The sequence below is a fragment of the Paroedura picta genome, chromosome 6 (genome assembly GCF_049243985.1).
Source record: "Paroedura picta isolate Pp20150507F chromosome 6, Ppicta_v3.0, whole genome shotgun sequence".
NCBI lineage: Eukaryota > Metazoa > Chordata > Lepidosauria > Squamata > Gekkonidae > Paroedura > Paroedura picta.
This window is the reverse complement of record NC_135374.1, coordinates 32,024,134-32,050,089: the sequence shown is the minus strand read 5'-3', so window position 1 is coordinate 32,050,089 and position 25,956 is coordinate 32,024,134. Positions and strand designations below refer to the sequence as shown.

At 43.1% G+C, this 25,956-nt stretch overlaps 1 protein-coding gene across 4 annotated transcripts in view; it reads right to left on the bottom strand.

Annotated features, from left to right (window-relative positions):
• CFAP44 (cilia and flagella associated protein 44) overlaps positions 1-25,956 on the bottom strand; it is a 65,959-nt gene that overhangs the window by 2,826 nt on the left and 37,177 nt on the right. For 3 of the 4 annotated variants that reach the window (XM_077341989.1, XM_077341990.1, XM_077341988.1), the window contains 11 exons: positions 24,856-25,058; positions 23,775-23,967; positions 19,256-19,433; positions 17,434-17,946; positions 16,074-16,277; positions 11,393-11,588; positions 9,930-10,040; positions 7,281-7,411; positions 3,048-3,164; positions 2,519-2,720; positions 752-912 (listed from right to left, as the gene is read on the bottom strand). In XM_077341989.1, coding sequence (XP_077198104.1) covers positions 752-912; positions 2,519-2,720; positions 3,048-3,164; positions 7,281-7,411; positions 9,930-10,040; positions 11,393-11,588; positions 16,074-16,277; positions 17,434-17,946; positions 19,256-19,433; positions 23,775-23,967; positions 24,856-25,058 — 2,209 coding nt within the window. The remainder of the gene's footprint in view (positions 1-751; positions 913-2,518; positions 2,721-3,047; positions 3,165-7,280; positions 7,412-9,929; positions 10,041-11,392; positions 11,589-16,073; positions 16,278-17,433; positions 17,947-19,255; positions 19,434-23,774; positions 23,968-24,855; positions 25,059-25,956) is intronic. The other variant, XM_077341991.1, reaches the window with a different exon arrangement.

Here is a 25,956-nt window from a genome sequence, read left to right as displayed (position 1 = left end):
TTGGTTTGGTGTACAGAAAGTGATTCTGTTCCTAAGTAAACTATTGCCACTTTCTTAACAGAAAGCATCCAGCAGCAAGCATGCCTACAACAGAAACTTTCCACAGCAGGCTGATCCAGCTGCTGCGAAATGCCAAAACAAATTTTTGTCATGGTTATTATTTTAAATTTTTTTTTTCAAAAAAGGATGTTTTAAACTTCTGGGAAATGAACAAGAATAATTGCCCCTATCTCCTTGCTTTCCTAGGCTGATGTATGGGAGATGAGGATGAATAAAGCTCAGCTGCATACTTATTGATTTGTATTTATTTATTTATTTTCATACTTATATACTGCTGCATTCCATTCAGTCTTGCGGTGGTTTACAATAAAATGTATTGCATGTATGTAAAATGGACCTTTCTGGATCACAGCAGCCTGGAGGCTGAGCCATGTATTACACACAAGCATTTTGGCAGCACTGGAGAGCATTGTTTTTACTGCTTTGGACATTCAGAAATAATAAATAGATGTTGCATGAGAGAGATTATCCTGGCCAGGAGATCACAGTGCCCAAATTCCTCCCCTGTTTACCATACTGGAACCTTCCTAGCCAGGGTTTGAAGTTTTTCATGGCTGGACAGGTTTCATGGAGGAAATCCTTTTCTATATTCCTTATCAAGCCCCCCCCCCCAAAGTTACCCATCTACTACTCCTCTAGCTCAGCCAGTCACCTGACTGCAACATGATATGATTTAGCATAAGAGTCTTACTTCCCATCTTTTTAGTTCTGTTGCTTGCAGTTGCTCTTTTTCCATCATCTTCATCTTGAGTTCTTCCAGATTTGTATTGACAGAAAGTGTCTGCAGGGCTTCCAAGTCCACTATCCGGCCAAATTTCATCATCATCAACTGATTGCATTTCTCATTCAAACCTAAAACATAAGCCCTTGCATTTAAAGAATTAGCATATTTCATTCTCTTCAGTTCATGTCAATAAAAGTAACACCTTGTTTGTATGCCCAGCAGCCTGATCTTATAGATCTGCTTTAGTTGCAAGACTACAAACGGTGGTCTTGAGCACTGCAGTCTCAGCTCTGAGCACCTTGTGCAGGTTGACCTGTCGGAATCAGGGCAGATGAGCCTGCTAGGCAGTAAAGAGTTGAACAAACCAGGGGCCATTCTGCACAAGGACGAATGTTGCCAATTGTTCACAGAATGCAAAAACACTATATTAAATAGTGGAATTTCGTCATTCCACATACCTTTTTTTAAAGTGGAATATAGAAGTCCCAGTAGCGTTTCATTCATTCCCCACAGGTTTCTGGTCTCGCTGGAATCGCAACAAAGGAAGCGATTTTTTTCTGCGCTTCTTCCCGCCCCTGGCCGTCAATCAAACGGAACGGCCAATGGGCTGTTGTGTTCATGCTCCTGAAAGGCCCCTTTCCCTTTAAGAACTGTTTTTAAAAAAACCAAACACACCCGTTGCAACGAATCTGTGTTCAATCATTGCATCGGAAAGACCTTTTTGCTGGCGTAGGAGCTGGCGATTAATCATTTACACGCTCCTCAAGTAGAAAGAAAAATTCTCCCCCCCCCCCCCCACGGGCACGATTTGTTGCCAAAATCACAGACAGTGCTTAACAGGAGGCTGTGTTGTGCTTGGGAACTTAGGGAGCTTTGTTCTACTTTAAATCACTTCTGTTGAGGGACTTTACCCAGAGAAGCCTCGCTTGTTCATTGCTTTCGCAGGTCTAAGGGGAAAAAAATGGCGATCGCTTCTCCGGAAGTTCAGGGCAAGAGAGGGGGAGGGACTTTCTTTCTACCACTACATTGAGAACGCACATGTCTTTCGCTGGTTTGTTGCAGCTTGTGCGCAGAAGTGTAGCGTTCTTTTCAGGGGGAATCCACTTTTCCCGATTCCCCAAAAAGCGCTACAACGAAGCGCTTTTTGCAGGAGTGTTGCAGATTGTGTGCAACATCATGCGGAACCTTGAATTTGTAGCGTTTACCAAAGGTAAGACTTCTGCTATATTTAAGTTGTGCGGAATGGACCCAGATCACAAACCTTTATTTGTAATGATGATTTTTGGCTGATTTGTGGTTCACAAGCTAAACTGCAGCTCAGCCATGAACCCCCTCAGCTTGCAAAGTTTGTGGTGAATTTTGGCTGGTTTGTGAACTACAACCACAAGGCCACAAACCTACATGAACTTTTAAGGCAGTTCACAGGGAGCAAAAATCAGGGGTTCAACTCCTCGTGCAAGCCACCAAACTTCTCCTGTGGCTCATCTGTTTCACGCTCTAAACCTCCCAGTTCTTGGCTGAACCATGAACTGAACTGCAAAAGTGTGGCTGATGCCCATCCTTAGTAATGACCAAAAGAATCTTATACTGAGCTCTAGTCAGTCACTATGACTGGCTAGAGATGCACTTTCCCTTCAGGACAGTCTCCTTTTAAAGCCCTCTGAGAAGCCATCTTCATGCCCTGCAGGTAGCAAGTTCCACAAGTGAATCATGTTATGTGCAGAAATAACTCACACTCTATCCTCAGCATCGACTCCCTCCTGTCTCGAATGAGCTGCTTATGCTGCTCCCGGGCCTGCTTATAGAGATCCCTCTGTTCTACCTTCTCGTGCTGCAGGGTTGTGATCCTTTGCTGCAAGTTCACCAAGGACTCATTGGTAAACACTAGAGCTTGGGAGAGGTCAACAGGTATTTCTCCATTCACTATGTACTCCACCTGGTAGAAATAACCACCAAAAGTCAATAAAATAATAGCCATCTGAAACAGGCCATTTTGCATTGCATCAAAGAAACAAGTATGCCTCAGGGGGACACCTGGCCCTCCTTCAGGGTATCCACAACCCCATGGCAAGCTTGTAATAACAATTATGTCTGAAGGTAATGGTTGGAATTTACATTAATTACCCACTAGTCAATCCAGGTATTTTAGCAACAAAAGGAATCCCGAGCCAGGAAATATGGGCCTGAGAAAAATAACAATAATGCAAATCTCTGCCATACTTCATGGTTTGGAAGCTTTTGGTCACTCTGCCTGACTCATCACCTGGTGGAGTTTCAAAGGCACCACTACATGCAATTCATTCAGTCTCCGCTGTTTTTCTCGCTGATAGGCCTCCAGTTCCCAATCTGCTGCGTCTAGCTGAGCTGCTACTACTTTCACCTGTTTTAATGAAAACAGAAACAGCAAGATGTTATAAATACAGAACTAAATCAGCAGTCAGCAGCAATGACAGAGCATAATAAATTGAGCTGTCCAATCCATCCAGCACGAGACACACACTTGATTACATATACAGCCTGGGCAATTCTCCTATGAGTGATCTCAGATTGTTTATTTTTTTATGGAGACACTCTTTATTTTAAAAGAAAAAAGATAACCATATAAGAAAGATACAAATCACAGCATTCAAAATTACTGTACCATTATAAAATAAAGGCTCAAGATTTCTCCCCAATTCCTCCTCCTCATAATCTTAAGAATAATTCTCTTACTTCAAATATGTTATAACTATATCTACCACTATATTATTAATTTTCATCAACACTGCTTATTCCATATTAAACATATCACATCTGCACATCAACTTTAACATATTAACAAGGATCATTAATATATGTGCTCACTTTGGCAGCACATATATTAAATTGGATCATTAATATATCATAATCCAAAGAGAAAGTTCATTATTTTTCACATACTGGAGAGGAAAAAAAACAATGAATTCCTATTATTCAACTTACAATTCCTTATACATTTATATACTATGTATAAATTACTTTGCATTCTAAATTTATCTTCTGTTCATAAGAAACTCTCTATATTTTCTCAAATAAAATTGATTTGTTTTTTAGAGATGACATTAATTTTGTCATTACAGCATAATCAGCCAATTTATTATTCAAATCTTCTAAACTTGGGCAGACATCAGATTTCCATTTTGCTGCATAGGTATTTCTAGCAGAAAAAAGCTGCCATGGATGGCTACCGGTTCAATAATTCCTTCTTTATTAGAAGAGGAAGAGAGCCAGAATGTTAAATCCTCCATTTCCCACTGGAACTGACAGTCATATGGATGCATGAAAGTGTTGCACACTATTGTGGGAAGACACATTGTGAGACATAAATTCATAGATCAGAAATAAGTGTTGGGTGTTACTGAGGAAAATGGTGACCCTGAAAATGAGAGACGATCCGGACCTCGTTTTGGCTCTCATCATCTTCTAATAAAGAAGGAATTATTGTAGCCATCCAAGTCAGCTTTTTTCTTTTCCTGTGCATCTAGTGGATGACGGGTCTTCTGTTTCTGCATAGGCATTTCTAGCTGCTGTCACCATATATTCAAATATATCTTCCATGGCTTTTGGTCATTTATCAGGTAATATTCCCAATAGCATATTCTTGGCTTCCATAAGAAATTTAAATTTTAATATCTTTTGCATTTCTCCATACATTTCCTTCCATTTTTCTTTCCACATTTAATAAAAAGTTCAATCTATCTCTTGGCATTTCCAGCATTTTCCTTTATAATTTTTATCCATCTCCTCAATGTCCTTTGGAGTTATAAACCATCTGAAAAACGTTTTGTACCAATTTTCTCTTAACTCTGCATAATTTTTCGTTTTAAATTATATACCATCCACCTTTACTTCTTTAATCCTTTTATCTTGTTTAATTTTTGTAGCTAAAAATTCCAACGCTGAAATAAATAGCACAGGTGACAGGGGATAACCCTGAAATGTTCCTTTTTCAATCAGAATCATTTCTCTTAATTTTCCATTTAAATTTTTTGCTTGCTTTCAAAGATATTTCTTGAATCCAATTCCAAAATTCTAGGTCACAGTCCATATTCCAAAGTACATTCAATAAAAAAGGCCAAGTTATATTGTCAAAGGCCTTTTCTACATCCAAGAATAAGAACGCGGCTTTCTTTCTATTTTTTTTTGTTTACAAATTCATTTACATCTGCTATAAATTATGTTATCTTTCATGTGCCTCTTGGGTACAAAGCCAATTTTGTTCACTTCATATTAAATCTGGTGTGTATTTTCTTAATCTTTCTGCCATTATTGTAGCAAATAATTAGAATCAATGTTCAATAGTGATATCAGTCTATATGACTATGGTAACATTGCTTCAGTGCCTTCTTTATATATCAACATTATAGACACCTCTTGTCATGTCTTGCCTGGGGAGGCAGCCAGCAGGTGTTTTCGGGTCATCGGTCTCAAGCAAATGCCTGGTGGAGGAGCTCCCTTTTGCAGGCCATAAGAAATTGTGAGAGTTCAGACAGGGCCCTGATCTCTTCAGGGAGCTCATTCCACCAGGTGGGGGCTCTGGCCCTTGTTGAGGTCTGACATGCTTATTTGGGACCAGGGATCCACAGCCAGTTGGAAGTGGCAGAGCGTAAGGCTCTTTGGGGGGTATAGGCAGGGAGGCGGTCTCTCAGGTACACTAGGCCCAGGTACCTTAAGTTTATCCTGATTTCAACCGGAGCCAGCTAAGTTGTTGGGGTACAGGCCAGATGTAGGATCTCCATGGTATATTAGTGAGAATCCTGGGCGCAATGTTCTGCACCAATTGTAGTTTCTGGATCAAGGATAAGGATAGGCCTGCATAGAATGAGTTACAGAAGTCCAGTCTAGAGGTGACCATCGCATGGATCACTGTGACTAGATGTTTGGGGGCTAAGTAGAGCGCTAGTAGCTTGGCCTGGCGGAGGTGGTGAAATGCCAGCCGTGCTACTTTTGTGACCTGAGCTTCCACTGTAAGGGAAGCATCCAGGATCACGCGCACATTCCTGCCGGAGTGAGCCATTATGAGCTGCACTCCATCCACCTGTCCCCAGGCCGTCTGGCCACAGTGATGCATTCGACAGTTACCTCTGGGATAGATTTCTGCAACTTGCTCTACGCTGGCCTACCCTTATCCTTGACCCAGAAACTCGAGCTGGTGCAGAATGCAGCTACTAGGGTCCTCACTGGTTCATCTAGGAGGACACACATCCAGCCAGTGATGAGGCAGCTGCACTGGTTGCCAGTTTTGGCCCAGATCAAATTCAAGGTCTTGGTTATGGCCTTTAAAGCCATTCGCGGCTTGGGCTCAGCCTATATGAGGGAACGACTGTCAGCTTATGATCCCCGCAGAGCCCTTCGCTCTGTGGGTACTGATCTGTTCATGGTCCCTGCCCCCAGAGAGATATACACCTGGCCTCAACCCTGGCCAGGATCTTTTCAGTCCTGGCCCCAACCTGGTAGAATGAGCTCCCAGGAGGACTGAGGACCCTGACAGAGATGACAAAGTTCTGCAGGACCTGCAAAATGAAGCTCTTCTTCCAGGTCTATGGTTAAGGACAGGCCAGTAAGAGCGATAAGCCCCCTTCCACTATACAACCTTTAGCATACCCCTTGTTAGATGACTATGGGAGGTAGGAAGGACTTTGCCATATTGGTACCTTGGGAGTTAAACGTGTTAGGGGGTTTTATGGGATTTTATAGAATTTATATTTTTATGAAATCCGTCTTTAGTCTTCGGAAGAAGGCGGGCAGTAACAACAACAACAACAACAACAACATTATTATTATTATTATTATTATTACTTGTTTATAAACTCAACTTGTAGAAAGAGTATAATTTCATCTCTATCTTTCTTTTGGTTTTCTACTTCTTTTTACCTGTGTTGGATTATAATCTGCAAATATTTCCAGTTGAATCCCTGCTTTATCCAAATTCATCATTAAACTTTTTGATATCCAGCACATGTACATTTTTAATATATTTGATGTCAGAAAAAAAAACAGAAAAATCTCTATTTTTGGATTTTTAATCCTCCAAGCATTTTCCAATTTCAAAATATTGAAATACAATATTCTGTAACTGTTTAGGATTGCAGTGTTAACATCATATAAAATGACACTGGAATTTGGGAGTGCTACAGTTCTACTGTGTCTTTATGAATGGACAGCTTTGTAGTTCAAACACACGCTAGCACACCAACATATCAAAGGGACTCAGAAATGCACTACCTCTACTAGGTCAGCCTATGGTGGGAGAAGCTATAGTGGGCTGGCTCCTTTCCTTAGCCCACCACTCCACTAGGCAAAATATTTATTTTTATTATTTATTATTATATTTATATACCGCCCTCTGCCTTCCCTTTGGGCTCAGGTTTAGACTCTTCCTCCAATCTAAGGAAACTTCCTCCAGATTAAGTGGCTGCTCCATTGGAAGGAGATTCACAAGCTGGAGGAGAGCTATCTGAAAGATCCACCCCAGTACCTTTTTGGCCAATGCTTCATATTCCTTCTTGACATTCTCAAGAATTTTCTTCTCCTCTACTAAGGCTTCTTCTATGTCTAATCGTTTCTCTCGGAGCTGAAGTGTGTTTTCAAAGAGTGCTTCATCACAGTCTGCAATGGAAATATTCAGATTAAATAATGGCTCCACTATTTAAATAACGGCTCCAATATTTAGGCAGTGACCTATAAAACTCGGAGATAAGGGAATGACATAAGCTAAATTCAAACTCTTTAACATTTGTACTTTAAGGGCACTGATAATAAACTGATTTATTTTGTTTAATTCATTTTTATACTGTTTCTGCACATCCTTCTTGGTCCCTGATTCTATTCGGGGTTTGGGGTCCCCCTCTGCAAGTGTGCTCTTTGCTACTGCAAATAGGGCCCCTTTAAAAAATACACTTGGAGACTCTGCAGGCTGCATTCTCTTCCCCACTGGAAATCATACCCTTTCCAACAGAGAGCACCTTGATCCCTCAGGGATGTTCAGGTTCCCTAAAAAAAAGCTCCCTAACGCTGTGTGACGAAGTGACCATAAATACTCACTTGCCAAAATTCTTACAGAGAATGAGTACTAATGAATAGTTTGGTACAGTCATCTTAGAGACATTTCTCTGATCACAGTTCTTTCTCTAACATTAGAGTGATTCAAATTTTATGTGAATGAGCTCATTCTGCTTATGCAGGCAGCCTACTCGCATGAGCAAGAACATAATAGACAGGGGACTTCCTCGCGATCACAGCTTTTCTTCCATGGTTCACTGAATCATCTTCAAAAATCGGGAACAACAACAAGAAAGGTTTCTTGCCCTGCATGTGTAAATGAGTGGAGACTTACAAATATGCCCTGAAAAATCAAAGTTAAAATCGCAGTAATACGAAATTATAATCTCATGTCACTAGGTGGCAGTAAAGGGCTTAGTCAAAATTTGAGCACCCAAGGATTTCCCAAAAATACTACTGATCTTTTAAGTTGTCATACCCCAAAATAGCAGTACTGCAGGAAAATTAATATCTTCCCAGGGACATCTCTAGGTAGAAAAGCATCACACAAAACTTGGTTCTTGTGTAGTATATTAACTCACATCTCTAATAACACCAGCTATCATACTAGCCAAAAAGTCTACACAACATCTGGTTATTTAAAAAAAAAACAAGATTCTGGAAAGCTGTCCTTTTTATGAAGGTACATAGTAACATTACATGTTTTAGCAAACAGATGGAAGGAATTGGCACATGTGGGCTGCATCTTACTACATTTCTAATATTATATCTCATACTGATACTAACATGTCCCCAAATTCGCAGGTAACTTAAATCAGCAGATCAGGGATATTTACACAGTCGTAAGATTTTTCAACAAACGGGGGGGATCCCCAAGGCTTGCAGAAAAATCTGAAACTTTAAACAAAAAAAAGGATTGGGCAGTTTAACACCCCCCCCTCCCATTCACGAGTTTTGTCTGTATTGGTCACTGACTGGGCAACATCCATCCTCCTCACTGCATGTGGCAGATGCTAAAGGTGGGGGAACCACCTCCACTTGAGCCCCACAGGTGCAAGAAAGCGGGGGAGGCAGAGCACTCACAGCAAGCCAAGAAGCCGCTGGCTCTCAAGACAGGGAAGAGATGGAGGAGAGCAGTTTTGTGGCTGGAAAAGGTGAGCAAACTTTCTCTCCCATCTTCACTTTTTTCAGGGCTGCCACATGGTAGGGGGGCATACTAGCTCTCCCAATCCAAGAAGACAGAAGTTACTGCTGCATACACATTTGTTTGTTTGTTTGTTTGTTTATATCCCACCCCTCCCAACAATGTTGGCTTGATGTGGCCCACAAGTAAAACAAATAAACCCATAAATACATTAAAACATTCCCCGTCCCCACAATTAAAAGCTAACATCAACGCTAACATTAAGATGGCGATGAAATAAGAGAAAAACCCTTCCCCCATAACTTCCCTGCTCTGACCTCAAGCCATTAGTGTGGCTCTCGATGGTAAGGTTGTGATCTTCCTGTTGAAAATCTTCATGTACCCTCTAGCCCCCCATGGTGAAGTTGTCCACAAGCTGATGAAAAGAAGCTGCAACTTTTCCCCACATCAAGAGGAGGTGTGGTTCAACCCTTCCCCCCAGAGGAAGCTACTGGTGCAACAACATACACTCAGTACAAAGCTCAGGCAGCCAGGCGTGTGTTGGAAGAGGAGCTTACAAATTCTTAGAGCAACTACTGGGAGGGAGACCTGGAGTTTCTACTGCCCTTAAAGTCACTGGCAAACAGGGGAGGAGGTAAGAATGGTGGACTGGGATGTGGGGGAGTCAAGGCCACTGCTCGCCCCCCCCCCCAACTACTGTATAAATCATGGATGAGGGACAATGTAGCTGGGAAGGCAGGAGCTGCTAGCACCCTCACAAGACTAGGAGCTGGGGAGTGGGTAAGCCAGGTGGGCTGGCAGATGCAGAGTGTAGGGGGCAGCAGCAGTGGCAGCATTTCCAGGGGCAAACTGCTCAACAAGTGACTTGCTCAGCAAGCAAGCATGGGGGGGGGGGCTGAATTCCCCTGCCTATACAAGTCTCACCATTTGTGAACTACAGCTAGTCTCTACAATTCAAAGCTAGAGATCATCAGGACTTACTTTTGGGACACACGGAGTCATCAAAGACCTCGTCCTCAGAGCCTGACTCCTCTTCATCACTCTCGAAAGAAGACTCCTCATCACTCTCTTCCTCGCTCTCATCTTCTTCATCTGGGGCAACAAAGCATCATTACCCAGAAGAACCCTCCTGGTACGCACAATACATTCAGGTGGGTAGTCATCTTGGTCTCAAGCAAGAGAAGAAAGTTTGAGTCCAGTGGCGCCTGATACCTGATGAAGTGTGCGTGCTCACGAAAGCTGGTAGCCAAAATTAAATTATGATGGTCTTAAAGATGCCACTGGACTCAAACGGCACTCACAGCGGATGGTATTCACATGCCAACTTCAGCGCAATATTCAAAAGCCAAGGCAGCTATTTCCAAATTATCAGCAGTTAGAGCAGTAGCTTTGTAAAAAAAAAAAAAAAAAAAAAAGGAGTCAATATCTAGAGCCTGATGCAAGCTGCACACAGGGCACTGCTGGACCCCATGAAAGTCATGACACACCAGCCCCCTTGGACCCCAGATTAGAGTTTAGGAGCTAACACTTCCTCCCTTCAACAAGAAGCTAAAGTCTCACCATGACACACGTTTCTTTCCAATGGGTCACTTGTCTTCCAGTGACTGCCTTTTAAACCACAGAAGTTATTCTCATCAGAATGTCTGTCCCGACATTCTGCTTCATTATTTTCAAAAGCAGAAGACAAAAGGCACTCAGTGGGGTTCACGTGAACAACCCATTTTCAATTGGAGGCTGCAACTTCTTTTACAGAACCAAGAATCTAACTTCTGTAAGGAGCATGTATCTCGCTATGTAATAATGGTAAGAGACGTGGGCCATGCTTTCATGACAACAAAGTGCCTCAATTAGTGAAGGTTAAATAAGTCGGTCCTTAGATAAAAAAATATACTCCATAATACCAATGCCCTTTTGCTACTGTTATTAATTGCTGTTCTAAATAAGTGTCCAGAAAGAATGCTACCTATGCCTTTCTCCTCAGTAGCATTTTGATACATCAAGGCTGAGGAGTTTACGTTGTTCATTCCCCACCAACATATTCAGTAGCTGAGTTGATAACCAGCAGGTGAGGCCTGGAGATGTCCCAGAATGAGAACTGATCTCCAGGCACCAGTTCTCATGGAGAAAATGGCAGGTTTGGAGGGCAGACCCCATAGCCTTATACTCTGCTCAGTCCCTTCCTATCCCCACATCTCACTTTCTCCAGGCTCCATTTCCAAATTGCCAAGATTTCCCCAGCCTGGTGCTTGCAACCCTAGTAACTAAGACATACAGCATCTACATCAGGGGTAGTCAACCTGTGGTCCTCCAGATGTTCGTGGAGTACAATACCCATGAGCCCCTGCCAGCATTTGGTGGAAGGGGCTCATGGGAATTGTAGTCCATGAACATCTGGAGGACCACAGGTTGACTACCCCTGATCTACATGACAGAATAGTTCTGACCTCCTTCTCCTTCCACTTCTTTCTTCTTAACACGCTTAATTTTCTTCTTGAGGACCTTAGTGAGGAACCCAGCAAATGTGTTGTTTTCCCCCAAGGAGGCTTGGAAAGTCGCATAGAGGGCCTTCTCGCGGTCCTGGAGCTTTCCAATCTCGGATTTCTTATCCTCTATTTGTTCAAAGTAGTTATTCAATTTATTCTGTAAAAAAATAAAATAAAAGGCTTGCTAGAATATTGAAGCGAGAGCCCAGTTGCCCTCCCCACTGCAATCCAAACCATGCCTTTTGTTCACACAGGTTACAGGTTATCCCTGGCATAACTTTTTGGGTGAGTCAAAAAGAAGGAGGGGCTTTCTCCCACTTGCATTACTGGAACTGGTGGTAAGATTCAGCCCTTTGCTTAGAAATACTGATAAGATTCAGCCCTTTGTCTCTACAGAACTACCAGCAACTCTTAGGCAAACATAATTTTCATAAGACATTTAAGACACCTTAAAATTCATAAATTCATATAGTAGTCATTCCAGAGAGATAGCCATGTTAGTTTGGTGCAAGAAAATAAAAGAGAAGTCCAGTGGCACCTAGAAACTAGATTAAGCCTTGTGTTCTATTTTCCTATTTATGAGGATGGATCAATGTTGTTAAGGTGCAAGAGCCATTTCCAGACTAAGACTACCTGCTAGGCAGTTTATTACAGTGGAGACAAATGCAAAATTCCACTATCCAGGGACAGTAATGATGAACACAGCCCAATGATTCCATTGGGAATCTACTAGCATGTTACTATGAAATTGCTTCAATTGCGATGTCTAGGAAAGTTAAGGTTATTGAACCAAGTCACATTGAATTGTAAAGAGAGGTGCTCCTGAATCCAAAAGGCTTCCAGCCTGAAAGACTGCCCCCCCCCCCTCCTAAATGCATTTCAGTTAGAAGAACCCATATATAACCTGTTCTCCCACAACTACTCCGGCTCGCAGTAGAATTCTATCAGATTTAAGGTTTAGGCTCTCACCTGTAAGGCCATCCGTGGTCTGGGCCTGACATACCTGGGGGACTACCTCTCTGCCTATGCCTTCCAAAGGGCATTACGCTTGGCCAAATCTAACCAGCTAGCGATCCCTGGCCCCGAGGAAGTGCATCTGGCCTCAACTAAGGCCAAGATGTTTTCTGTTCAGGCTCCTACTTGGTGGAATGAGCTCCCGGAGGAGATCTGGGCCCTGTCAGAACCGACACAGAGCTCTTCTGCCAAGCTTTCGGTAACCTGAATAAGTTTGAAATAACCTGAATAAGTGTGACCAAACAGCTGCTAATACAAATGTTTTAATGTTAATAGTAAATTGTTAAAATTTGTAACTACTTTTAACATTTTAAATATATGCTGTATGTTATACTGACAATATTGTTCACCACCCTGAGTCATTCCTAGGAGGGCAGTATACAAATTTTATTATTATTATCAACATCACCATCAATAATGGTGGTGGTGGCGGTGGCGGCAGCACACATCACCTTCAAAGCCTCAAAGGAACAAAGTCTCAAAGGGGAGCTCTTTGCAGTCAGACTTGATTTTTTCCACCCTGAATAATTTTCTATCATCTGCATTGTCTCCAACAGGTCCTGCCAGACCAACCTAGTTTCCTTTTTTGACCAAGTAACAGGTTTGCTGGATCGAGGAAATTCGGTTGATGTCATTTACTTGGATTTTAGTAAAGCTTTTGACAAGGTTCCCCATGATGTTCTGATGGATAAGTTGAAGGACTGCAATCTGGATTTTCAGATAGTTAGGTGGATAGGGAATTGGTTAGAGAACCGCACTCAAAGAGTTGTTGTCAATGGTGTTTCATCAGACTGGAGAGAGGTGAGTAGCGGGGTACCTCAGGGCTCGGTGCTCGGCCCGGTACTTTTTAACATATTTATTAATGATCTAGATGAGGGGGTGGAGGGACTACTCATCAAGTTTGCAGATGACACCAAATTGGGAGGACTGGAAAATACTCCGGAAGATAGAGACAGAGTTCAACGAGATCTGAACACAATGGAAAAATGGGCAAATGAGAACAAGATGCAATTTAATAAAGATAAGTGTAAAGTTCTGCATCTGGGTCAGAAAAATGAAAAGCATGCCTACTGGATGGGGGATACGCTTCTAGGTAGCACTGTGTGTGAACGAGACCTTGGGGTACTTGTGGATTGTAAACTAAACATGAGCAGGCAGTGTGATGCAGCGGTAAAAAAGGCAAATGCCATTTTGGGCTGTATCAACAGAGGCATCACATCAAAATCACAAGATGTCATAGTCCCATTGTATACGGCCCTGGTCAGACCACACCTGGAGTACTGTGTGCAGTTCTGGAGGCCTCACTTCAAGAAGGACATCGATAAAATTGAAAGGGTACAGAGGAGAGCGACGAAGATGATCTGGGGCCAAGGGACCAAGCCCTATGAAGATAGGTTGAGGGACTTGGGAATGTTCAGCCTGGAGAAAAGGAGGTTGAGAGGGGACATGATAGCCCTCTTTAAGTATTTGAAAGGTTGTCACTTGGAGGAGGGCAGGATGCTGTTTCTGCTGGCTGCAGAGGAAAGGACACGCAGTAATGGGTTTAAACTTCAAGTACAACGATATAGGCTAGATATCAAGAAAAAGTTTTTCACAGTCAGAGTAGTTCAGCAGTGGAATAGGCTGCCTAAGGAGGTGGTGAGCGCCCCCTCACTGGAAGTCTTCAAGCAAAGGTTGGATACACACTTTTCTTGGATGCTTTAGGATGCTTAGGGCTAATCCTGCGTTGAGCAGGGGGTTGGACTAGATGGCCTGTATGGCCCCTTCCAACTCTATGATTCTATGATTCTATGATTCTAACTTGACCACTACTCACTCCACGGTAAAGGTCATTTATGAACAAATGAAGTATTACTTGCCCCAATGCCAGTCTTGTGGGATCCCATTGCTTGTTCCCCTCCATTGTGAGAACGGTCCATTTATTCCTATCTTTAAAAGGTAAAGGTAAAGGTATCCCCTGTGCAAGCACCGAGTCATGTCTGACCCTTGGGGTGACGCCCTCTAGCGTTTTCATGGCAGACTCAATACGGGGTGGTTTGCCAGTGCTTTCCCCAGTCGTTACCGTTTACCCCCCAGCAAGCTGGGTACTCATTTCACCGACCTCGGAAGGATGGAAGGCTGAGTCAACCTTGAGCCAGCTGCTGGGATCGACCTCCCAGCCTCATGGGCAGAGCTTCAGACTGCATGTCTGCTGCCTTACCACTCTGAGCCACAAGACGCTCTATTCCTATCTTTACTTTGTGTCATTTAAACACCTTTTAACCCATAGAAGACCCTTTCCTCTTATCCTATGATTGCTAAGTTTACTCAGGAGTCTTTGGTGAGGTACCTTGTCAAAAGCCTTTTGAAAGTCAAAGTATATAATATCTACTGAGTCACTGCTGGCTACATGTTTGTTCACTTTTTCAAAGAACTCCAAAAGGTTAATGAGGCAGCACTTATCTTTGCAGAAACCATGCTAATTTTCTCTCAACTGACTTTGTTCCTCTAATGTGCCCAGTAATTTTGCCTTCGATTATATTTTCTACTAATTTCCCTGGTGCAGACGTTAGGCTAAACTGGCAGGTTCTCTTTTAGATCTTTTTAAAAAAAATCAGTGAAACATCTCCAGTCTTTTGGTACAGTGGCTGAATTTAGCAACGGGTTTACATTATACAGGTTAGTAAATAGAAGGTATCTCTGGTCTGGACTAGAGCTGCTTGTGTTCTTAACTACTCTCACCTTTAGGTGATTTTTGGAGCCCTGGTAGGAAATCAGTGACAAACTACAGCGGCAGAAATGTTTATTTATACACATGTCTACCTTTTCAAGGAATACATTCAGATGATGCCAAGGTGTCTCTTCCCTACTATGTGCTTGCTGTCTGAAAACTCTTCTTCTGCCCCATCATGGCTGACTTCCAGGACTGGAGGCAATCTGAGAGAAAGCGGCCTGCACCAATGGCTTGTGAAGAAGTTTGTGAGAGGCAGGAAAAAGACCTTAAGCTTCTCTCTGTCATGTATTTTAAATTTTTTTTTATTATATTTATGTACCACCCTCCCTTGTGGCTCAGAGCAGTTTACATTGGAACACTGAAACTTTCATAGTATGGTACAGCATAACATCTTGGTTTGAAATGCATAAGATTTTTTAACAATTTGCATTAATTTCCATAATACAATAAAATATAAACAACTTGATTTGTGTTCCAGTTTAGTATTCAACAATGGGATTTAGTTTTACTGCACTATGTATTTAGTTCTTTTCTATAAGTGTAGTTGGTGGAGGGAGGGGCCTGTGGGCTCTGGTTGGTGGTAGGCTCAATGTCTTGACTGAAAGCCTGGTGGAAGAGCTCCAATTTGCAGGCCCTGCAGAATTGCTTTAGCTCTGGCAGGGCCCTGATGTCATCTGGGAGCTCATTCCACCAGATGGGGGCCAGGACAGAGTAAGTCCTGACTCTGGTCAAGGTCAGACAAGCTTGTTTTAATTTATATACCACCCTCCCCGAATGATATTGCCAATATTGGTAAAACGTAACGCTCTCTGTGGTTCCTTTTCAATATGTGAATAACACAAATGCAAAAGATGAGCCCCCCCCCCCCACTTGGAATTTCTTTTTAATTATGCAGTCTTTTGACTTCCTACTTACTTGCATTTCCTCCTCCTCACAAATGAGACTGTTGACACGCTCCTGGAGAGTGTCCTCATGCTTTTCAAAGTTCTTGAGAAGAAGAAGCTCCTCAAACCAAGTAATGTGACGCAAGTCAGCAGTTTTCATCTGTACGTCCAGTTTAAGTTTCTGGTGACGTAGAAGTCGAAGTTCAGCATCAAAGGTAATCATGAGCTCCTGAATCTGGATGGCAAGTCAGCCAGTAAGAGGGAGGGGAGGGGAGCAACAACAAATCATTCTCTGCGATATTAACAACAGGTTCCACTAAATTAACCATTTCAAACTGCACTGCTGTTTTTCTAAGTATCAGTCTGAAGCCATTTCATTTCTATGGCTTTTGCCAGTGAGGTATCTAAAAAGCACAGAAGTTGATAAGACACTTGTCCAGATTGGTGACCAGTGGCTGAAAACTGGTACCAACTATATAAATAATACACTATCAATAAATTTACTCTAAGTATCATATGGATTTTTGTAAGACTAAAGGGAAAAATGTGGGAGGAAACAAAAATTAGAAAACCTAAACAGATGCTGACATAGCCCACTTTCAAAGGTAATGAAAACAGAGCAAGGATAAATAATAACTCTTTTTGTATCCTGCCCTTATCTCACCATATAAAGACAGGACAATACTAAACACAGTTACACCCTTCTAAAACCATTGATTTCAGTGGATTTAGGAGGGTGTAATTCTATTTTGTATTACACTGCTAATCCAAATGAAATATCAAATCCTCCCTCCCTTCAGATTTAATTGTTTATCATTTGTAGAAATGAATACAGTTCCTGAAATACTGACACTCTAGAGTAGCGATCCCCAACCTGTGGGCCGCGGACCACATGTGGTCCGTAGACTAACTGGAGGTGGGCCGCGAAGAACACTTTCTCCCCCCGCCCTGGCTCTTTACTTCATCCACGATCCGGCAGGCACACATGGGACTATCTTGTTGCAGAGAAACAAGCTCAGGGTTCCATTGATTTGTCATTGTCATGAGTTAAAATTTCCATGAAAATAAAATGTTCCTTATGTTCATTGTTGTGGCGTGTCTGTATCTTATTTTGAAGGGATGTTTAAACATTACCATAGCAACCAGAGTCAGAGAGCGTTAGGGCAGTGGTTGAGAGTAGAAGAGTAAACTATCCCCCCCCAGCCTCAGTAAAATTGTCAAGCGTTGAGTGGTCCCCTGTGATAAAAAGGTTGGGTACCACTGCTCTAGAGAAGGTAAATATGTATTTCTGACCCTGAGAACACATCCTGTCCACAGGGCTAAACAAACAAAACGCTTACTTTCAGGACAACACAAGGTCTACTTTAAGACAGTTCCTTTTATTCTCTTACCCTCTTGATCAAACTCTCCTGAAGGTAAACATTTCTAATCTCATTCCTTTTTGCAATCTCCAATTCCATTTCTGTTGGTTCTGCCCGCTCAATCTCAGGGGCTTTGGGTGCCGATGGAACTATTGCCGATGCAGCCTTCAAGGTTTTCATACTCGAACCTCGCATTACTATTTCTATCTCTTTGGTTGATAAGGTGTGGAGAAACCCACTTCCAAATCCTCCTACACTCCCACCAGCCTCTGATATAGTCACAGATTTTTTGAGCAGAGCTCTGGCTTCTTGGTCCTGTTTGAACTTCAAGAGGATTTCACTATCATACTGGAATCTTTTTTCAGGAGTCTCATCAGGATGTAATTGAGGAACTGGAGGAATAGGGAGGTGTTTGGAGGGATGCAAGGATGACTGTATAGTCTTCAGCTCTTGCACCAGGCACTGGATCTCTTCAATAATAGCCACCTTGAGATCTCGAAGGGAGATTATCCATTTATTCATGGACAATTTCTTGTCATGAATCTGAAAAGATGATGGCAGGTGGCTTCAGTTGAGCAGCAAGAGTAAATACATTTCATTGCAGTTTGTGGTTCGTTATGTGCACGGTTCACAAACCACAGACCATCACAAACGTTTTGATGCTAGATAAACCGGTTCATTACATGAGGTTCATGATGCAGTAGAATGCGCGTGCCCCCTTTGTGCTAGAGACACCAAACTCACAGGGGCTCTCCAGCTGACTCTCTTCTACCTGCCCTTCCAGGCTTGGTGAAGATTGGACTTATAAGGTCCAAGTTATAGTCTGTCAAAGGAACATGCTTTCTGGAGAAAGGAAAATGCTTTCTGGAGAAATGACAGCCACAAGTTCAGGAGATTCAGAAGTGTATAGATTAGGTCCTGTGCAAGCTAGAAGCACTGAGCTCACTGTGGATCTCTGGCTGAGTCACCTTCACCTGTTCTTCAATTTTGATGAGGCTTGGACTTCCAGGGCCTGAATTACAGGCCCTCAACGGTTTGTTTCCAATGAATGGGGGGAAAGGGAGCAAAACATATGCAAGGGCAACAGAAGCCCAGCTGAACAGAATCAAAGTCCCTGAGAATCTCTGTGGTACTTCACAGAGCTCTTATGAGGATAAAGAGGAGGAGAGGAGACTGATGGTTTTGGGTGCCTGCTGTGAAGAAAGTAATCTGAAGTAATATATGAAGTAGATAAATAATAATTTTAGCTGAAGCAGAGGGGGACATACAAATGTAGAGTTGGTGGGTGGGAAAAGAAAAGGAAGCAGGGGAAAAGGATAATATGGGGTTGACAGGAGAAGGGGAAGAGGAAGTAATGTAGAGGGGGGAATACAGAAGAAAGGGAGATAGTCCTCACAAGTCCTTGTGAGTTCTCCAATTTGTTGCTGTTCCTAGTAGTTTATATGGCTCAACTGGGCCATAGCTTTCTTGGGTAGAAGCTGGCAGAGAAAGGGAAAGCTGAAAAAGGTAGGTTGGCTGGTGGGTAACATGGCCACTAGTATAGATGGCTTCTATACAGAACTAGTCATATGCCTGGAGAACAAACCCATTTCACCTATCAGCATCTAGCCCGGCTTGTGGGTTTCCTGTGGGCATCTGACTGGTCACTGGAAAACATCCTGCACTAATATGGACCCAGTAAGGCTTTTCTTGTGGCCTTAACTGAATTAACGTTGAGTATAAGCTTTCCAGTTCCAAGTTGGTGATACAATAAATATGCTCAATTAAAAATTAGTTGCTCTGTCTTCCACTTGCAAACGTCTTGGGCACAAGGAGGTGAAATCACAGGATGCACATCAGTCATTTCACTTACAGCCACTTCTAGAGATGCCAGCTGATTAGTTTTCTTCTCAGCATTCAGTCGCATGTGTTCAGGAATTTTGTAGTTAGTAGCAGTTTTCAGTTTGAAGTCCCCCATGTTCTCTTGAGCCTCTTTGATATTTTGCACATCTGTGGGATCCTCATAGTCATCACTTGGTTTGCTTTTATACCTGCCAGTTATCAATAACAAGGATCACTTATGGCTTCAAGAAACAATACCTGCTTATCAGTTTATTTTTTAACTAGGAATAAAGCCCATTTTAAAGGACAATAAAATGGGCGCTAGGCCCAGGCCCCTGGGGAAGCCTTCGCAGGGCAAAGACTTACCGGAGGGCGAGGCCGCTCCAGTGGGGGGGAGAAGGTGGCTCACCCCCCACCCTCCGGCGAATCTCAGGAGGCTTCTCCCGGCCACTCCAACGGCCGCAAAAAGGCAGCGCGGCCCCCCAGAGGACTCACTGCATCGGCTGGCAGTCCAATCTATGCGGTGATTCCCTGGCTGGTCAAAGCAGCCAATGGGGAGCCGCGCTTTGCGTGGCTTCCCATTGGCTGCTTGGGCCGGGATGGACAGTCGGAGGGGCCAATCAGGAGCCGCTTCGTGGCTCCTCATTGGCCCCTCCGAGTTTTTATCCTGGACAGGGCCCGCCCTAACTCCTCCCAGACAGCCCTTAGTCAATTATTAAGTCCGCAGCACGCCGCACCGCGGGCAGTTTAAAGATGTTATTTATATATTTATTTTCGCACTTCTATTCCGCCCTTCCTCAAAGGCTCAGAGTGGACTGCAACATTTTAAAAACATATAAATGGAAAACTAAATCCCCAGTGCCACATCCGTAACAAAAGGAGGGGGAAGGCAGGCTGTGTTTTTCAGAGCAGCAGGAAGTATCATAAATGTCCTGTTCTCTTCAATGGAGCCCAGTAAGATTTTTGGAGCTTGATGGGAAAAAAACACAAAACCCACTTGCGTGCTCTCTCTCTCTCTCTCACACACACACACAGAGAAAACTGACATGGAGTACAAGCTGCTGGGAAGCTTTCCAGTGCAAGCCCTATAGAAATTAATGGGCCAGTTTAGTGAGGGCTCTGTGGAGCAACATCCTGGCAGGCAGTGCCTCTACTATAAACTGTCTGAAATAGCAGGTTCTCACTGCCTCATATTGAGACAACTTCTTCTCTCCAACCTCAGCACATAGAGACAAACCTGTTCAGTGGTGCAGCTTAATCTGTTCCACATAATATATTTCTGATAAGGAGGAGGAGCGTGTCTGGAGGAGGAACGTGTCTCATGGCTTAGGTGCCACTTAGGTGCCACTCAGTGCTTAACACCCAACTCAGGGCAGCTGTCCCACCCTTGAATGCTTCCTCCTCCAACCGGCTTGCCTGGCTATTTAGCAGCCAGCCAATCTCCTTCCATCTCCCACCCCTGACCACCGCTTTTCCTTCCACTTCCCTCTGAGTCTCAGAGGCTGCAGAGCTCTGCCACATGAGAGCTGCCCCTGCTGCTGAGTTCCTTAACAGTTGACTGCTGCCTTTCCAGGTCCTGTGGGGAGGGGGAGGCTAGCCACTGAGTTCTTCCACACACACCCAATCTAGCACCCATTGTATTCCTGAATGCAATGGGCTTGGCCCCTAGTAGGAGTATATGAACTATAAACAGGGTTCGTAGACTAATAAAACACACTTTGAAGGTGGAGGAACTTTATTTGTGATTATGATAAACTGTCATAACTCCATCAACTGTCAGCATCCACATGCATCCTTAATGTTTCTGACTCATCAGACAAACATCTGAAGGTGAGGAAATACATTTGTGAATGTTGGTATTCACTTAAATATTAGAGATGTATTTATTTGACCTTCCTCTCTTAACCACAAAACTCACAATGATTTTACATGGCACAGCCAATGATCCCCAGCCTAAGCATTACTTAAATGTCTGTATCCTTCACTTCACCCTTGCTACAGGATTAACTGCTCCTAGGAAAACCACTGGTCTGCCTCTGAATAATAGAAAATTATAAGAATGTTCAAAAGACTCGCCTGAGATTATCAATATTCCCATGCAAACATTAATGATTGTGGTATCTCCAATTATATCATTATCATAAATATTATAACGTCATAAGAACATCAGAGAAGTCATGCTGAACCAGACCAATGACCCCTCTAGTCCAACACCCCCAGATTCACTGGCCAAATGCTTGGAAGCTGTGGTAGACTGGCTCAAGAGGAGTCTACTGAAGCTAAAGTCAGGAAAGACAGAGTTCTTCTGGCTGAGTTGGCATGCTGAAACAGTTACAATGCAACTCTATGCTAGACAGGGTATATCAGAGGTCTGGCTGTAATTCTGGACACCTCCCTATCTATGGAGGCCCATATCACAAAAGTCATCTGCCAGGCTTTCTACCATCTTCGCCAAGAATGACAACTTGCACCGTACCTGTCAGAAATGAACCTAGCCACCCTGATCCATAAAATGGTTACCTCCAGACTGGACTTCTATAACTCACTCTGTGTAGTCCTGCCTTTGAAGCTTATTCAGAATACAGCAGCAAAATCCCTCACTAGGACTAAATGGAGAGCCCATATCATACCAGTGCTCTCCCAACTCCACTGGCTTCAGATTGGAGACCAGGGCTGATTCTACACTAACTTTGTTTATTCTGTTGTGGATCCTGCTGAATTCAGATCTTCCTTTACCCCCCCCCCCCCTCCAATTGAAACAGAAAAGTTCTGCACCTGATTAGGGAAGCTCAGAATATGTATGTGTGTGTGTGGGGGGGGGGGGCAAGCACAGCTGGAGCCTCTTTCTTTTCTTGAAGGGGGGCAGAAGAGAATTGGAGACAGCAGAGGAGGAGGAATAAATCCAAGGGGAAAATCTCTGCCGAGAGAAGTTAGGGCTTCTCGAGCTTTTGCGAGAGAAGTTAGGGCTTCCCCTTTAAGGGAAGCCTTGCAACATGGGAACGAGGAAGCCTTTGAACTGACACCCTGGCCAATCAGGGCTTTTTTACAGCATTGAATGCTCGTGACAGCAAATTAGTTTGGGACAAGCAGAGATCTGCAATCTTTACTCATGACAATTTTTCAAATATTGAGGGTTATATCCACTCCAGGATATCGTGGGGAAATGTAGGGTCACTCTGGATCAATCATGCTTGTTGCAGAGGAAAAATTTAAATTGGCCAAAATCAAAATGGAAATTGTATTCAGGGTAGATGGCATATGAATCAACCTGGGATTGGAATAAGGTTCTGTGCAGATTCATCCCAGATCAGGTTCAAATTTCTGGTTCTAACCTTGGCAGCCCTAAACGATCTGGGACCCCTATACCCTGCCTCTTCCACTATACTTCCCTAAAGGGCACTAAGATCCAGCAAAAAAAACAGTTGCTTAGGATACCTGGCCCAAAAGAAGTAAAACTGGCCTCAATCAGAATCATGACTGAATCGCTGGATCATGATTCAGCCACTGCGATTTGGCCCATTTAAATGCAGGGAAGGGTAGTTTGGCTTGGATAGTTCTGAAAAGTACCCAAACCAGCATTACTATTTGGCTTAGTGGAACCAAATTACCCAAACCTACTGCGGAGCTCGCATGCCTGTTAAACTTGCCCTTTTATTCCCTTGTTCTGGAAACTTCATCACTGGAATGGAGCCTGCTACTCTGCAGAGCTGGGCCCACTCATTAGAGCCCCAAGTAAATAACTTAGACCAAAACTCAGCAACCCATGGGAGCCAATCTCACTAACTGGGAACTGATCAATAAAGGAGGATGAGTGAGTCAGCTTGTGGTTGATTAACAATAGGTAATAATGGAAAAACTGCTGAAACAAGATCTCTTCTTCCCAGTCTACCTTTTATTTTAAATGCTAGTTTAGTTACAAATGTTAATTTAGCTTTTCTAAAAAGGCAAAAGGTAAAGGCATCCCCTATGCAAGCACCGAGTCATGTCTGACCCTTGGGGTGACGCCCTCTAGTGTTTTCTTGGCAGACTCAATACGGGGTGGTTTGCCAGTGCCTTCCCCAGTCATTACCGTTTACCCCCCCAGCAAGCTGGGTACTCATTTTACCTCGGAAGGATAGAAGGCTGAGTCAACCTTGAGCCTGCTGCTGGGATTGAACTCCAAGCCTCATGGGCAGAGCTTTCAGACAGCATGTCTGCTGCCTTACCATTCTGCGCCACAAGAATGGTACTTAGTCACTTAGATTTTCTAGGCTTGGATTAAAGGGGACCCAAGCCAAATAGCCTTAAGCAGTTACAGGAGGTATCTGACTGCCTGTTTTCCTGCTCTGAAGGGAATATGTGGAATACGTCTCAGGGTTTAAAAGCCTTAACACTTCTAGCCAAAATTGGAACTCAAATCAACAATAGCTGTATGTGTTTTTTCTTTTCATTATATATGACCTTCTTCTATGTGATTTCTTCCTGCACAAGTTTGACCACCATTTGTTTACTGCTAATAAGAATATAATTTTAGAACCTCAAAAGAAAGAAATTCCTGATTCAAGACTCACAGGTCATCCCAATCCTTCTTTCTTTGCTTGATTTTAGCTTTGGCCTTGTCAGCTTTTTCAATAATCTTCCTAAGCTTTTCCATTCGATTTTCAACTATTCGGCTTGTCACTGTATGGGGGTGGGCCCTTTTCATCAACTTTTCTGTTTCTGCTTCTTCTTCACCAATGGCAGCAGTCTGGGATAATGCTGTCCCTGCATAAACATTAAGAAAGTAAGTATCCTGCATTCTTCAAAAGGATTTGTGTTCACTTTTCTTAGGATGTTGTATGAAAGCAAGGAGTTCTCCTGGAACATTCTGCAATTCAATATTTCTATTACTGAATCTCAACTACTAGTCCTCATTTCTCCTTTTTTATTATGAGACAGTAAAAGAATGGTGACTATTGTGACATCCCAACACATAGCTATTATCACCTCAGTGTTGTTCTCTCTGTTACCACATGTTGTGGTTGGAGGAACAAAATGATACATAAAGAGAGTGTTTGCCTTTTTCCCACTGCATAAGTTTCTACTATAAACACACTTTGAGAGAGCACAGTATATGCATCGCCTTCAATCCTGTAGGCTTAACTTCAATGAGACACTGGAACAATATGAGAGGCTAAATTATGATGTTTCTCTATAAAAAACCATTATGATTAACTCACCCTATTGGCAGCAATAGCATAAATTCATGAGACGACTTTCAGGAAATGCACAACCCAGACCAGTTTTTTTTGGCTTCTGGATTGTGCCACCACCTCAGAAGTGACATAACCCACTCTGTCTCCAACCTATCCAATCCACCTAGGGTACAAAAACCCAAAACAACCCACCCCCCACCAACCAAGCCCAAGAGTACTCACACAGCTGGAAAGTGGCAGCCTACTTTGCCTGCCACTGGGACAGAAATGCCAGGCCACAGCAGCAGGCAGGAGCTAGGCCCCAGTCCAACCTGTGTCAACTCTCTGGGGCTCTGGAGTAACCTTGGAATTTCCTGGTTGGGAAACACTGACCTAGACGGTACACCAGTAGAGCCCCACAACACAATTTGCACGGCTGCAGGCTTCTGTTATGCTTAGCCCTTTCCCATGCACTTACTCAGTTCTTTCTGGCTTTCTTTTTTTTGGTCCACTTCTTTTCCTTTCCATTCATATTTGCTTGTTCTTCTTCTCCCCACCTGAGTTCGTTTCTTGACTTTATATAAATTTTCCGAAATCGCCAGAAGTCGGTAGGTGGAGATTTCATGGCTGCTTCTCATGGCACGGACCACAATTCTGTCATACTCAACATTACCTCGGAACCTGAGTCATCAAAGCAGAGTGCCAATTCAAGCTGGGGTTTTAGCTTTTTCAGAGCTTACTTACCATTTCTCCAGGGCTCTCCCTTATAAACAGGAATAATCACCTTATTTATATTTATATTTTATTTATATATTTATTTGTTATATTTATATCCTGCCCTCCCCTGAGGTTCAGGGTGGTTTACATAAAATTTAGCAGAACAGGGAACAGTACAGATAACTCAGTAGTTGTAAACGGTAACAATACAGTGATAACAGATAGAACAATATGATAGAACAGTAGAACAATGGTGAGAACAGTAATTCAAACCACAGCATACTGACTAGGTGATGTCAAACCCTTTTCTTTAGAAGAACATAAAAGAAGCCATGTTGGATCCAGCCAGCAGCCTATCTAGTCACACAGTGACAAAAAACCAGGTGCCGTCAGGAGGTCCATTAGTGGGGCCAGAACTCCAGAAGCTGTTGTCCCCCAGGCACCAAGAATACAGAGCATCCTTGCCCCAGACAAAACATTAACAAAGTATATCCTGTATCTAAAGCATCCCAATCATTTTGTTACTCTTTAATTTCATCACTTTGATATACTCAGACATCCGATTTGTTGGGACCATTTTGTTAAGATCAATCTGTTGTCCAGCCTGCCCTCAAGTTGAAGAATAATTGCCTGTCACAGAGATCTGTGGTCTGACTGAGTTTGTTGGTTAGTTTTATTGGCTGAAGTTCTTGGGACCCAGTGAGTTATTGTAGTATCAGCATGATTTATGAGTTGCTATGGCTACAAACCTATTTCAGTTCCAGGGCAGGCAGGCTGGCCCATTAGGGCAAATGGGGCACTGTCCCTACAGGATCAGTTACCCCCTCTTGTCTGACTCCAACTACTCAAAGAGGCAGCACTA